Source organism: Malania oleifera, chromosome 13 (genome assembly GCF_029873635.1).
Source record: "Malania oleifera isolate guangnan ecotype guangnan chromosome 13, ASM2987363v1, whole genome shotgun sequence".
NCBI classification, from domain to species: domain Eukaryota; kingdom Viridiplantae; phylum Streptophyta; class Magnoliopsida; order Santalales; family Ximeniaceae; genus Malania; species Malania oleifera.
The window spans coordinates 71,483,029-71,498,692 of record NC_080429.1 but is presented as its reverse complement, the minus strand read 5'-3'; the positions used below and the strand labels follow the sequence as shown (position 1 = coordinate 71,498,692).

The window sequence follows — 15,664 nt, the reverse complement described above, 5'->3', positions numbered from 1 at the left end:
ATAATAATAACGTAAAAACAATCCTGGTAGGTTAGCTAGCTGTTGTCATGTATTACCCCCACATGACTGGGTTGTGTGGCCCGAAGGCGGGACTTGACAATGGTTGGCCGACCACTTCCAAGTCAAACATATAGTTTGTAGGTCTGATGGGTCTGCTTGGCCTGGTCCGTACACCAGGGGTGATCACACACACTTCTTAATAACCACATCAACCATCCAATCTCACACCACTCCGTACAGCGGCGTTAACACAAATATCATGATCACGAAGACCATGGACACATAGCAACCATACCGTGCAAGTGTTAGCCTAAACCAAGCCAACTAGGTACTGATACCATATAACATATACTGAAAATGTGATACTTGGATATTTCATATCATAAATTTTTACATCAATCATAACATTTGCATATATACGTATATCATGAAAATCATTGGCTCGTACGCCGGTATTACATATTTTATCATAGCACGGCTCGTACACCGGCAAACCACATCATAGCACGGCCCGTACACCGGCAAACATATCATAGCACGATTCGTACGCTGGCAAATCACATCATAGCACGGCCCGTACGCCAGCAACCATATCATAGCATAGCCTGTACGCCGGCAAACATATCATATATAAAAATCTCAGCCCGTACGCCGGTTTTCCCATTATAAAAATCTATATCATCATCCCATTCCAGAAAATAGTAATTCATAACATTTTATACTCATGCCACACTGAACAGATTTTCTATATTCAACATATCATCATTTAGCCAATAATTTCCCAAATATAAATCATATATACATATACACATATTTACTTTTTCCGAAATCAGATGCTATAGTAGTATACATAATTCCAACAAATACTAGCTTAGTTTATCCCCTTACCTGGCTACTGAGAAAGCCCCCAAAACAATCTAGTCTAACCCCTGTAGGATTTCCTGACTAATACCCTGAAAATGAAAACTTCTAGTATTAAATTTCAGTATTTTTACATGTACATCATTTCTTATAACTACCATAAGATCAAATTTGGCTTAAAAAGCCTTACCTCAACTTATGGATGATTTCTTACTTCGTTTCACCAACGATCCGCTTCGGCAAACTTGTAGAGAACTTCGCCAGGAGTGTCGTGGTGGCTACGGATCGTCAATCCGGTGACTGTCGGGGCCGGAATATAAGAGAGAAGGGAGAGAGAGACGTAGAGAGAGAGACGTAGAGAGAGAGAGAGAGGAGAGAGAGAGGGGTGCTGAAAATGATAAAAATCCTGATTTTTCACTATTTATAGGGTCAGATTCGTCGACTAGAGACGTCACTTTGTTGACGAATCCTTCAGTAAATTCGTCGACGAAGCCCTGTGTTCGTCGATGAAATCCTTAAAGCCTTCATCGATGAAACCCTGTGTTCGTCAACGAAGCTTGGCAGCTTTCCTTTTGTTCCTGTTTCCATTTTTCCTCCCTCTTTATAATCTAAATTCCACCTTTTATTCGGGTCGTTACAAATCTTTTCTTGTTTTCATCCCCAACACTTATTGCTATAGTGTCTGTACTTATGACAGTTGTAGCATTGAATGTTTCTTTTGTCTACGTTCGGGCGATTATTGTATCCTCCTCTTCTTCCTTGTCCTCTGCCTCGTGGGATATAGTTTTGTTGATTTCGTCCTCCTCTAGTGGGACCTTTTCCGCCTCTGCCACCTCCTCTGGAGTCAAAATTTTCATAATTTCTTTCACGAGATCCTTGACCTGTGGAATGAAGAGATGGTCATTCTGGTTACTTTTTTTTTTCTTGTTTCTTTTTCTTTTTCTTTAGACGGTATCGAAGGCCGCTCCCTTCACAAATATTATTTCATATGCACAACAAATTTCGCTACTTGGTGTAGTGAGATTTAAACAAATCTAGCCACACCAAGTAGCGAGATTTAAATGACAGCTCAATCTGATCTAAACGCGTGTCAAGGCAAATCTCACTAGACCAAGTAGCGAGATTTGCCGATAGTTTTCTTGGGCGTGACACATGGCAAATCTTACTACTTGATCCAACGAGATTTGTTTAAATTTCGTTAGATCAATTAGCGAGATTACGTTAAAGTCATTTCAAAAATTATTTTTCCAAAAAAAATATTATTTAATATATATATTTTTAAAAAGATTAATTGGGAAAAAACTCAGTGAAGACTTGTAGGTCTACTTTAGCATGCAATAATTTTCTTCAAATTACAAATCCATGTTTTTTATATCCTTGAGAACTGTAGGCATGTACACAGATAAGACTGAATGTCCGACAGCCTGTTTTGTACCATGTGCTTAAACAACTTACCGCCATTGTTTGGGTCTGTCTTAACCTAGTGTTGCTTTGAATATTATTCTAAATATACTGTTGGTGGAAGTTTAGTTTTTATATTTTATTGTTTAGGAATTCAAAATTCTTTTAATAGATATCCTACTTTAAGTTTATTAATGTTAGTGGTTAAATATAGTGTTAATGAAAGTTTGATTGCTTATGTTCTATGATTTTTAGGTGCTAGTGTTGTAGAATTCATCGTTTGTTTAAACCAACATATTTTAGCTATTAAATAATATTTAAAAGTGACACTATTTGTTTCCATATTTAGAGCAAAAATTATATTATAAGTAAATTGTATTGGCTTGTAAAAAGTTATTTAAGAAATACAAAAATTCCATTTTGATTTCATGGTATCAGAGATTAAACCTAGCTATCAATGGCGGAAACCGCCGGCCAAAGTAGAGGTTCAATGACCTCTTATAAGGTCCTCCAACAGAGTTCCACAAGGTTCGAGAACTCCATAGATTTCTCTTTGTCACCGATGTCGCTGCATCTGGCCATCTTCATTTTGAACGGTGCCTCCGCCAAAGCATCGCCAAGGCCCTCATCGCATTCTACCAGAAGTCGTACCAGGCGCTGGAACCCATCCTCCTGCTCGGCTGTCACCGCTTCAACAGCATCGACATGCACATCCGCCTCAAGGGTGAAGGCCACACCTCCCAGATCTACGCCATCCGCCTTCTACATTGACAAGCGCAACATCGACCAGGTCCACCACCAGATTCCTCATCCACCTGTCCGGATGCCACTTCAAGGTGAGCTTGCGGTAAGCTGTATAGATGTTGGAGAAGGAGGCATTGCGGCGAATCTCGAGGAAGGCGTAGTAGGAAGATCTGGTGGATCCTCCTTCTCGATCCATGCTCCAGTCGATCAGACTCCCCCTCGAACCCCAATGGACGCCATCAATGGTGTTATCCCGAGCTCGTCTAGCTTCATCGGCCGCCTTCGCCAACCTCCTCCGCCGCAGTTTCTCCTCCGATGCCGTCGATTTGCTCTCTCACAGCACCGTCACTTCGCGCAAGAGCCTCATGATGAAGCAGATCATCAATCTCGACATGAACTCCCAAATCGGAAGCTGCATGCCCCTCTTTGTGATGTGAATCAGAACATCCATCCACAACATCGAGGTCCGACCAGGCCAAGGCGCCAAGCTCGTATAAGCCGTCGGCACGTTGGCGAAGATCCTCAAAGAGCCCACTTCGCGACAAGTGTTGGTAAAACTAGAGTTACAAAAAGCGAAGCAAATTGGCTACAAAACAACCATAGATAAAGAGAGAGGAACATAGAGATGAAAATTTCAGAGAGAAAAAAGCAGCGGCATGAGAAAAATATCTTGTGGGGAGTGGACCAGACCTCGTTTAGTTATTAAAAAACTTCATCTTATACAAATATTTCTTAGGGTTCTTTAGTCAAAAGAGGTATTTTTTTACATGTCTTGAATATAATTTCTAAATCCAAAACTCCTTGGATTATTGATTCTGGTGCTTTTGACCACATGATTGATGCCTATCATCTTTTCTCATCATATTCACCTTGTGTTGGAAATTTGAAAGTTAAAATTGCAGACGGATCCCTCTCGTTTGTCGTAGGCAAAGAGAATATTTGACTCTCTGACTCCATTACACTAGAGTCCGTTCTTCATGTTCCTAATTTATCCTACAACTTACTCTCCGTTAGCTAGCCGACTAAGAATTCCAATTGTTTTGCTAAATTTCTTCCCTCTCATTGTGTTTTTCAGGACCTATCATCGGGGAAGACAATTGGCAGTGTTAAGGAATGTGAGGGACTCTACTACTTTGAGGAGAAAAATGTGAGTGAACAATGTAAAACTGCTATTTGTGATTCTGCATTTACTTCTGGAGATAGTGAAATTTTGTTATGGCATTCTAGGATAGGTCATCCAAATTTTCAATATCTAAGAAGTTTATTTCCTTCCGCTTTTTTCAAATAAAACGTCTTATGAACTTTAGTGTGAGATTTGTGAACTTGCAAAACACCAACGTAATTCCTTTCCAAAATCCACATACAAACCATCCAGACCCTTTACTATGATTCACAGTGATTTATGGGGGCCCTCACGCTCTCTTAATCGTACTCACACGAGATGGTTTGTTACTTTTATTGATGATCATACTTGTATTTGTTGGGTTTACTTATTGAAAGATAAAACTGAAGTCCGTTCTATTTTTTCCAGTTTCCATTTCATGATTCAAACACAATTTCAAACTCATATTCAAATTTTACATACTGATAATGGTACGAAATATTTTAATGATATCTTAGGACATTATCTTCAAGAAAATCGAATTGTTCATCAAAGTTCTTGTGTGGATACCCATCAACAAAATGGGGTTGCTAAACGTAAAAATAGGCATATTCTTGAAGTAGTTCGGGCATTATGTTCACTACAAATATGAAAAAATAATTTTGGGGCGATGCCATTTTAACAGCTACACATCTCATTAATCAAATGCCTAGTTGAGTTCTTTCTTTTGCCACTCCTCTCCATAAACTCTTGGAATGGTTTCCAAACTCTTGGCTCCACTCCAATCTCGTTTTGAAAATCTTTGGATATACTGCATTTGTTCATGTTCATGCTTACAATCGGGATAAATTGGAACCTCGTGCCATTAAGTGCGTTTTTATTGGATACTCTCTTACTCAGAAAGGCTACAAATGTTATAATCCTGTCACAAAAAAAATTGTTTGTTAACCTTGATGTCATGTTCTTTGAAACCACTCCCAAAACCCTCTCTTCAAGGGGAGAAGTGAAGTGAAGATCAGTTCTTTGATTTCTGTTGATGAATCTGTGCCATACACTGAGTCTACCATTGCATCATTTCTTGACCTGTCATATACAAAAGACCACTTAAACTCAGGGGGAGATGCAAAAAAATAAAAAAACACAAAAATACTTGTTTACTCAAGAAAGCCAAACACAAAGAATAGGGAGAATCTCATACCTGAGGCACCAAGAGAGTTGGAACCGGTAATAACTCCGAGCAATCATGAGTCCACACCCAATCCCCATCAGGTAATAGATGGCCATGAGTTCCCTTCTGATAAGCTTGTACCTGATGACATCAATTTATCCATTGCAGTCAGAAAACAAACCAGATCATGTACTCAATATCCGTGGTCAAAATACATGTCTTATAAAATCCTGTCTACAAAATATCGTGCTTCTACTTCTAACCTTGACAGGATTCAAATTCCAAAGAATATCTAGGAAGCTTTGAAGAATCCTGAATGGAGGGAAGCTGTAATGGAGGAAATGTGGGCTCTGAAAAAGAATGGAACTTGGGACGTTATGCATTTTTCGGGAGGGAAGAAGCCAATTGGTTGTAAATGGGTATTCATAGTGAAATGTAGAGCAGATGGGATAGTTGAATACAGTTTGGGTTCTACTGTTCTTGATAGCCAACTTGGATTGGCCACTGCAGCAACTCGACATTAAGAATGCGTTTCTAAATGGCAAGTTAGAAGAAGAAGTCTACATGACGATATCTCCAGGTTTCAGTAAGAGAGGTGAAGAAAAGAGGGTATGTAAACTCAAGAAGTTCCTGTATGGACTCAAGCAATCTCCTAGAACATGGTTCGATATATTTTCGAAGGTGATAAAACACCAAGGATACCGACAAGGGCAATCATCTCACACTATATTTTTTCATCAGTTTGAAAGTGATAAGAAACAAATTTTGATTGTATGTTGATGATATAATTCTAACTAGAGATGATATAGTGGAGATGGAAAGATTGAAGAAAGTCCTAGGTGCTAAGTTTGAAGTTAAAAACTTGGGACAAATGCGATACTTCTTAGGAATGGAAGTTACCAGATCAAAAAAGGGTATTAGTGTCTCTCAATGGAATTATATCCTTGATCTCTTAACTGAAACTGACATGCTTGGATGCAAACCTAGTGAAACCCCCATCACAGCACTAAAGAGAGTTAAAGAGTGCGGAATATTAGTTGAAAAGGAGAAGTATCAAAGATTGGTTGGTAAACTCATCTATCTATCGCATACCAGACCCGACATTGCATTTGCAGTTAGTGTGGTAAGCCAACACATATATTCACCAAAAAAGACTCACCTAGATGTCATGTACAAGATCCTTAGGTATCTTAAGGGCTCTCCGGGCAAAGGACTCTTCTTCAAGAAGTGTGAAAGCAAGGAAGTAGAAGTTTTCACAAATGCAGATTACGCAGGATCAATTGAAGATAGAAGGTCTACAACCAGATATTGCACCTTTGTATGGGGAAATTTGGTGACTTGGAGGAGTAAAAAATAGAATTTAGTGGCTCGAAGTAGTGCCGAGGCTGAATTCAGGGCAACTGCACAAGGGATATGTGACGGACTGTGGTTATGGAAACTCTTGAAAGAATTATAGATCCTAGTAAAATTCCCTATCAAATTCTACTGTGACAACAAAGTGATGGGTGGAGAGGAACGCTCGGTCACTGGTTTTAACTGAAACTCAGTGAGAATCAATTGCAATAACAATATATTTCAATATGAAATGAATACAGAGAACTTCAAATCAGAACTCTCTTTCTCTCGTTCACTGGTTTTACTCTCTCAACACACCATATAATACATTACATGCACACTCCTATTTATAGCAAATTGTAAATCAAATAATCAACAATTGTGGGAGTAAATCTTCAACGGAGTTGGGCTGGTAGGTCAAGTAGGTTACCTACCGACTCTAGAAAAATCAACAGCGGTGGGCTGCCGGCCATCTTTAGTCAAGTTTACTATTTCAACATCTCCTATTAAACTTGACTTTCCTAACTTTTTCATTATGAGCATTGTCTTCAGTCTCGCAAAAATATCATGCTTGAGTGGTTTCGTGAAAATGTAAGCAATATGATCGTACGTTCTGTAAGATATCTATTCCACTTCTTTCTTCCTGTAACCCTTGGCAATATGTTTTGCTTTGTATCTTTGGACTTCTCCTTGAGTGTTCTTCTTTGTCTTCTAGACCCATTTTACACCAATAATTTTGCGGCCATTTAGGAGATTTGTCAACTCCCAAGTCTTGTTCTTCTCGATGGATTAAATCTCCTCATCCATCGCTTTTCTCCATTTGTTTTCTTATTCCTCAAAGCTAACCGGGTTGCTGGTCAACAACAGACAATATAAAGTAACATACTCTTCTATTGATTTTGTAGTTTCATACAGGTCAACTAGATTTCGAGCTCCTCTAGGTCTCATGTCTGAGATTTCACGCTCTATTGGTGATGTAGCTTCATTCCTTTTTTGTGAACCATGTGGAGGTGTTTGCAGCTCGGGAACTTGTGACTCGATAGCCACTTCTCTTGTTTGTGTAGGTTCTTCTCCTTCAAGTGTCAATTCAGCATCTTTGGAACATTCATCATGGGCCATTTTCAGGATTCATTTTCTTTAAAAATGACATCCTGACTATGATAGACTTTCTTGTTTATGGGATTGTAGAGTCGATATCCTATGATGCTATCGCCGTATCTAACAAGGATAGACTTCTCTCCTTTATCATCCAACTTTTTCCGTCTTACTTCTGGGATCTTGGCATAGGCTATGGAGCCAAACCCCCTAAGATGACTCACACTGGACTTGTGAGTACTCTAGGCTTCATGTGGTGTCTTTGTATCAAGACTTTTCGTAGGACACTGATTGAGCAGATAGACTGCACGTGACACTGCTTCTGCCCAAAAACTCTTGGGCACATTCTTATCCTTTAACATGCTCCTAGCCATGTTAAGGATTGGATTGTGCAGTTCTTCCTTTCGGTTACACCATTCAACTGGGGAGTGTAGGTCGGTGTGAACTGTGTTTGAATCCCTTGTTGCCTAAGGAATTCCAGGAAAGCTTCATCTCTGTACTCTCTTCCTTGGTCTAACTGGAGTTACTTGATGCTGTAGCCACTCTGTTTCTCCACAAGAGCTTTGAACTCTTTGAACTTGTCGAACATCTCTGACTTCTTTTTCAGGAAGTAGACCCAGGTCTTCTTGCTGTAGTCGTCGATGGAGGTTAGGAAGTATCGATTCTATCCATTTGAAAATGGTTTTAGTGGACCACACACGTCTGTGTGTATTAGCTGGAGCGGCATGGTAGATCTCCAGTCGGCTTGTTTTCCAAAGCCGTTTCCGTGTTGCTTGCTCAGAATACAACTTTCACATATTACATTTGGATGGTGGATATTTGGTAAGCCTTTCACCATCTTCTTGCTTCACAATTGTTTCAAACTTTCAAAATTCAGATGTCCATACCTTAGATGTCATAGCCAGTCTTTGTCTCTGATGATAACGCTCAAACACCTTAGCGTATCATATTGGATGGCAAGCAGAAACATTCGATTCTTTACCATTTGAACTCGAGTAACAAGCTTTCCTTGAGTGTGTGTAATCACCATCTGTTTATCACTAAGGCTAATTTGGTAGCCTTTCTCGACAAGATGTCTGAGACTCAAAATGTTAGTCGTCATATCTGGCACGTAATAGACGTTGGAGATGTAAGCATGATCTTCGGACTTCTGTTTGATCAAAACATCTCCTCTCCCTCGGACTGGGATTTTAGAATTATCGCCAAAAGAGATCTCCCCCTGAGCTTTCTCATTAAGTTCAAAGAATAAGTTCTTTCTACCAGTCATATGGTTGCTGGTTCCAGAATCAAGGTACCAAACACTTTGGTCCTGGGGAGTTGAATCATGTGCCATCAACATTAATGACTTTCCATCTGCATGTTCAGTTTCGGTAAGGTTAACCTCCTCGCTAACCTTTTCTTGTTGTCATCCCCAACACTCATTGTTATAGTGTCCGTACTTATGACAGTTGTAGCATTGAATGTTTCTTTTGTCTATGTTCGGGCGATTATTGTATCCTCTTCTTCCTTGTCCTCTGCCTCGTGGGATATAGTTTTGTTGATTTCGTTCTCCTCTAGTGGGACCTCTTCCACCTCTGCCACCTCCTTTGGATTCAAAATTTTCATAATTTCTTTCACGGGATCCTCGACCTGTGGAATGAAGGGATGGTCATTCTGGTTACTCTTTTTTTTTTCCTGTTTCTTTTTCTTTAGACAGTACCGACAGCTGCCCCCTTCTCAAATATTATTTCATATGCACAACAAATTTTGCTACTTGGTCTAGTGAGATTTAAACAAATCTCGCTGCACCAAGTAGCGAGATTTAAATGGCAGCTCAATCTGATCTAGACGCGTGTCAAGACAAATCTCACTAGACTAAATAACGAGATTTGCCTATGTTTATCTTGGGCGTGGCACGTGACAAATCTCGCTGAATCAAGTAGCGAGATTACGTCAGAGTCATTTTGGAAATTATCTTCCCAAAAAAGGTATTATTTAATATATATATTTAAAAAAAAAAAGACAAACTAGGAAAAAACTTAGTGAAGACTTGTAGGTCTACTTTAGCATGCAATAATTTTCTTCAAATTACAAATCCATGTTTTTTATATCCTTGAGAACTGTAGGCATGTACACAGTTAAGACTGAATGTCCAACAGCCTGTTTTGTACCATGTGCTTAAACAACTTACCGCCATTGTGTGGGTCTATCTTAACCTAGTGTTGCTTTGAATATTATTCTAAATATACTATTGATGGAAGTTTAGTTTTTATATTTTATTGTTTAGGAATTCAAAATTCTTTTAACAGATATCCTACTTTGAATTTATTAATGCTAGTGGTTAAATATAGTGTTAATGAAAGTTTGATTGCTTCTCTTTTATGATTTTTAGGTGCTGGTGCTGTAGAATTCATCATTTGTTTAAACCGACATATTTTAGCTAGCTGATTTTTTTGGGGGTTGAAAGTTCATGGTTTTTTTATTTGATAAAGTTGGGTATATTTTTTGGTAAGTTTATAGTACAGTAGATTTGATACGATAAATGTGGTCTTGGTGGCATTTTTTTTCCTATTGTTCAATCTCTTTATTTTTCCGTACTATTTGTCATAACTGTTGCACATATTATTCGTCATAATTGTCACACATATTATTGAGAATTCCACTTGTGAGTTAGTCTCATATTAAAAAATTTGAGTGAATGATAAGTGTTTATACGTATGGTTAGGCTTAAGACCCAACAGTCTTAAGCTTTTAAATCGAGTTGATGCTCATTCATGTGTATCAATGTCTACTCATAGACTCCTTCAATGCTAACATTTCCAACTCAATCAAATTAACAAAAATTCAAATTCAAACTCTAAATTTTATTTTTATTTAATCTTTTGACAAATATTTGATCAAACAATTAGTGGAAAGGGGCATATATCATTGCACAAACAATGCTTTTCCAAAAAAGAGAGCCACCTTAACACATAGAGAGGCTTAAGATTAGGGGCCTATATGCCTATTGCATACTACCTAATCTTTACTAAAGCACAAACTACCATAGGTTAATGTAGTAATCATCCTCTCTTCAACTTGACCTGCCATGTAAATTTTAATATGACCTAATATATATATATATATATATATATATATATATATAAGTTTCTTATTTTATACATACAAAAATTTATGTATATATTCTATCTGTCTCCCACATCAATGTGCGGTAATCATACCATCTTCCCCAACTTGAGAGTTGGAACTCTCCCATAAATATATTATTATTAAGAAGAGAGAGACGCCAAAATATTAACTGTTTTATCACTTTCACTTTCCAATGATTCTATGTAGACTTAGAAATTCAGGTTTTACAATCTAATTTTTTTTTCATTAATTTATAAATAATTTTAAGGTAATTACACGGCCGTTTCTTCAGGGTTAAGAATGCAAAAACTAAGGAATTATAATGGTAATAAAGAAAGAAATCTTTTTCAACTTTTTCTTTATTTGCTCGGAAGATTAACCGGCTGGCCGCACGGATTCCACAATCATTATTCTAAAAATAAAAAACCTTTTCAACACTACATATTAATTGATTTACCCTTCAGATTATACATATATATATATATATATATGTTTCCAAACAATTTTTAAAAAAAAAAAAATTAAGAAAACGAAACCCGAACCAGGACCCGAATCCATACTAGTGAAACCCGCCAGAGGGCTCCGAGAGCGTGGACGTCACATACTGCCTCACCTCCCTCGCAATTACATCCCTCATCGCATCCCAGAAACCCGCCGGCAAGCTCCCCGCCCCCGGCTGTGCCAGCGACAGCGTCGTCTCTGGGTCGGGTTCCGTCGGCATGGAAGAGTGGGGAACGTTAACCGAGACAGGCCCTCGGACAGTATGATCAATTAGATTACTCCTACCCGTCATCATCGCCATCACACCGTCGTCATCGGCGGCGGCTACTGGCTGCGAGCGGTGAGCCAGGAGGCGGCGCTTGAGAGTGGAGTTGCAGTGGTTCTTGACGGCATTGCCGGTGCGGCCGGGGAGGAGGCGGGCGATGGTGGCCCAGCGGTTGCCGTAGCTGGCGTGGGCGGCGAGGATGGTCTCGTCCTCGGCGGCGGAGAAGGGGCGGTGCTCCACTGCGGGGCTGAGCTGGTTGCACCAGCGGAGGCGGCAGGACTTTCTGGAGCGGCCGGCGATGTAGCGGCTGATGAGGGACCAGTTGCGGGTGCCGTAGCGCTCCACCAGGCGGGTCAGCACCTTGTCTTCCTCCTCGCTCCACAGGCTTTTGATCTTCTCCGGCTTGTCGCTCGGTCTGACCCTCTTCCCGCTGCGGTCACCAGCGGCCAACGACGACTCCGACGAAGAAGAATGGGAAGAAGACGTCGAGGACGAGCACGTATGGAATGCTTCCATGCTCGGAAGAGTCGGGAAACCGGCGGAGCGTAAGAAGGTGTGGTCTATAGATATAGTGAGCGTCCGTGTATACATAGGAATTAAGCGTTTGGGAGTGACGAGAGAGAGAGAGAGAGAGGGAAACAGATTCCTTCGGTGACTTAAATTTTTATTTCCTTAATAAAAAAAAAGAAAAAGGAAAGCGCATGGTTCTTCTTGGAAACACCCTTCTGCAAAGTGAGTGGGAGGTGTTCCGTTCTAACCTTTTGATATATCCTTTTGATTCTAACCTTGTAGGGGTGTAAAAAAATTACCAAAAATTGGACCAAAATCGAATCGAAATCACAAGCAGCTTGATTTTTGGTATTCGATTTCCATTTTGGTTCCAGAAAATGTGAATTTTTTTGTTTCGGTTTCATAAATATAACTTAACCGAAATATTGATTTAAATATAAATTAATATAATTAGTATGTATGAACATATGATTGGTCCATTATCCTAATAGTATAGTAGGCTGCCTCATACTGGATTCGGTCCCTTAATATAAGTGAATCTAGGGTTTCTTCTTCTCATTTCTCAATCTCAAGCTCTCACCCGATCCCCTCCGCGAGTGCTGCTCTGCCTTTGAGCTGCGCCGCTGCCGCCCTGCGGCTCTGCCTCCCTCTCTGGTCCCCACTCGGCCAGGCCAGCGACGACCATCGCTGCAGTCTGCAATTCGAAGTGAAAGCCTCCAAGTCTCCAACCTCGCAGGCAAAAGCCTTGATCTTGGACTTTTCCAGAGGCTCGAGGGCTGCCGCCGTTGCCACCCTCCGGCTGCGGATCAACCTCCCTCCCCAGTCCCAACTCGGATAGGTCAGCGATGGCCATCTCTGCAGTCTACAAATCGATGCGAAAGCCTCCAAGTCTCCAACCTCAAAAGCGAAAGCCTTGATCATGGCTTTTGCCGGAGCCTCAAAGGCTGCCACCGCTGCAGCATTGTGGCAATTTTTGAATATTTAAAAAATCGGTTAAAAACTGAAAAAGGGAATGAAATTGATATTAAGTTCAGTTCGATTTCGGTTTCGATTTGGCAATACTAAAAACTGCAAAGTTTGATTCGATTTTTAGTTTGACCCATGACTGAATCGTTATGAGCCGTAATGTGGCTAGTATTTCACTAAAATCTTTTACGAATTCAATTTCTCTCTCTTCTATTGATGAAGGTAGATGATCATTTATAGTCATGATATCTTGTGCAAATTAAGCTGTTCCCACACCTATTTATTTTTAATGTTTGTTATTAATAGCATTACGAGTGTTTAACTAATTTACCAAACTTCAGGAACAAGTTTGTACTGGATTTTAATTGTTAAACGAACAAGAAAAGCATGTAATAAATTGTCTTTCTGTTAGTGTGAATATTTCTTTTGTTAATGTCAGGATCACATTTGTCTGTTTGCAAACGTGAAATCGAGGCAATGCATTTGAATTTGGATTTAAAATTAATTATCCACTGATATATGAATTTCAAATCAAAATCCTTCAACAAAACTGCTACCATTTTGTTTTGATCTGCATTTTATGTTTGAAATGTGATTTCTGCCTAGAGTCTGTTCTAATTCTTCTCCTCGGGGTTAAACCTCAATAAAAATGGTGACAAAAAATATGCATGACTACCTAGAGAATTGGGGTCATGTTTAGTTGTAGAAAATAGTGTTTTCAATTTTTTTTTTCATTTGAATTTTTTAAGAAAGGCAAGAGTATTTACTTGAAATAAATAAATGATAAAAAATTTGGGAAACATCTGTTTTTTTTTTTTTTAATTATTTTTTTAGATTTTTAACTTTTACTTTACATATGAGAGCATGAAATTTAGGTATTGGCCTCTAATTTGTGTGGATTTTGTACTAAATTTCTTATAAATTTGTACAAATTCAAATTCAAATATCAAAATTCATTATATCAAATGGTACCTTATATCATTTTTTGAAAAATTGAAAAACTTATTGTCTTTTTTTAATAATTATTTTAAAATATAGAAATAAAAATGGAAAAAATTATTTTGCACATTTAAACAAACTCTTTCCTATTTACTCTTTCGATAAGAATCTTAAAAAGAATTATAAAAATAAATTAAATTTTTATAATTTTTAAAAATAAAAATATTTTCTGCAACTAAATTACTATAGATTTTTTTTTTTAAATGGAAAGAAAAATCTTAAGTGATAAGGAATGAATGTTATAATTATGAATCACATGTAGCTATATGGATGCACTCATTGTATGTGGTCAAAAAAAAAAATTTAGTTACAGATTATCTCATCAGTCAACCCTAAAGTGAATTTATATGGATTTAATGCAAAAAGTCTTATCTCATCAGTCAACCCAACCAAAGAAAGAAAAAAAAAAAAATTTATACATCAACATCTACCAGAAGTGAAGCTTCTTGTTTCAAATTCTCCAGTTCAGCTTGAAATTGCTCCAACTCCTCAAATGTCATTGCATCAATAGGCTGCTCCCACCAGGACCCTCCGCTACCGCCACATGTTGGCGCAGGAGAACCCTTGACTACTGAAGAGCCTTGGCCGGCGAGGTAGCTGTCAATGATGGAGTCCGAGCTGGGATGACCGAAGCAGAAGAAGTTGTTGCCAGGAGACTTGACAACAATGGCGATCTCCACGCCGCAGAGTACGCACACCTCACTGGCAGCTTTAAAGAGGCCTTGTCGGCGCTTTGAAAACGTAATTTGGCGCTTCCTTTTATCTTCAATTTTCTTTATCGCCACCTTTCTTCGACCTGCTGTTTTCTTCTTTTTCAAATTATCCATCGTCTGTACCTTTATAAAAATCACAACATGCACACATGATAGAGATATCATTTTTTAAAATAAATAATCCATTGTTCAATAAATAATTAAAAGCATGATGGTAGAGAAAAGTGGTGAGAAAAGGAAATTATATATAAAATCTAATTTTATGTACGTTGGAAAATCCCAAGAAATCAGCCAAAGGAAATGAAAAAAAAAATCAATAATATAGCATGTGCCGAAAAATTGCTACCAGCTTTTTCTTGGAGTTGAACCAGCTCGAGCGTTTAGGGTTTGCAAGGTAGGTTTTGTAATTTCCATGTTCTGTTAGGGGCGACTTTGTGATGAAAATTTCTGCCATTTAATTCCTCTTGGTTTTTTTTTTAAAAAAAAAAGAAAAAGAAAATTCTATTAAGTAAGATGTAATTCATTAAAAAACTAATACATTACATTAATAACGATATGCTGCAGGAATTATATGTAATTCATTAAAAAAATTAGAATTGCTAAAACCGATAATCAATCAAATAAGTAGAATTGATCAAATTCATCAAATGAAAGAACAACAATAATTTTCACAAAATAATTAATTAAGGAGAAACGTAGAGGAATTAATTTTTTTGGGAATAAATGATAGCAGAAAAAGAGTACATATATTACCGATAGAGAATTATTGGAAACATTCCGGTGGATCGTCTGATCGACAATAGAGGAAGAAGTGGAAACCATGGAGTACTCCAAATTAGATTTCGGATTGTTAAGCATAAATAAATTCCAGTCTTCTTTGGGTTGATGATCATCAC

At 38.4% G+C, this 15,664-nt stretch overlaps 3 protein-coding genes across 3 annotated transcripts; 1 reads left to right on the top strand and 2 right to left on the bottom strand.

The window, feature by feature from the left end:
* The first annotated feature begins 2,596 nt into the window (after window positions 1–2,596).
* On the top strand, window positions 2,597–10,333 carry LOC131145454 (uncharacterized). Its single transcript, XM_058094538.1, has 3 exons — window positions 2,597–3,557; window positions 4,082–4,153; window positions 10,078–10,333. The coding sequence occupies exons 1-2, from the start codon at window positions 2,720–2,722 to the stop codon at window positions 4,114–4,116; spliced, it is 873 nt and encodes a 290-aa protein (XP_057950521.1). The 5' UTR covers window positions 2,597–2,719; the 3' UTR covers window positions 4,117–4,153; window positions 10,078–10,333.
* Window positions 10,334–11,355: 1,022 nt separating this feature from the next.
* On the bottom strand, window positions 11,356–12,096 carry LOC131146445 (transcription factor MYB44-like). The gene has a single exon (XM_058096057.1). The coding sequence runs from the start codon at window positions 12,094–12,096 to the stop codon at window positions 11,374–11,376; it is 723 nt and encodes a 240-aa protein (XP_057952040.1). The 3' UTR covers window positions 11,356–11,373.
* A 2,372-nt stretch (window positions 12,097–14,468) lies between these two features.
* Window positions 14,469–14,882, bottom strand: LOC131145897 (agamous-like MADS-box protein AGL61). Its single transcript, XM_058095077.1, has one exon. It carries the CDS (start codon window positions 14,880–14,882, stop codon window positions 14,469–14,471), a length of 414 nt encoding a protein of 137 aa, XP_057951060.1.
* Window positions 14,883–15,664: the final 782 nt, after the last annotated feature.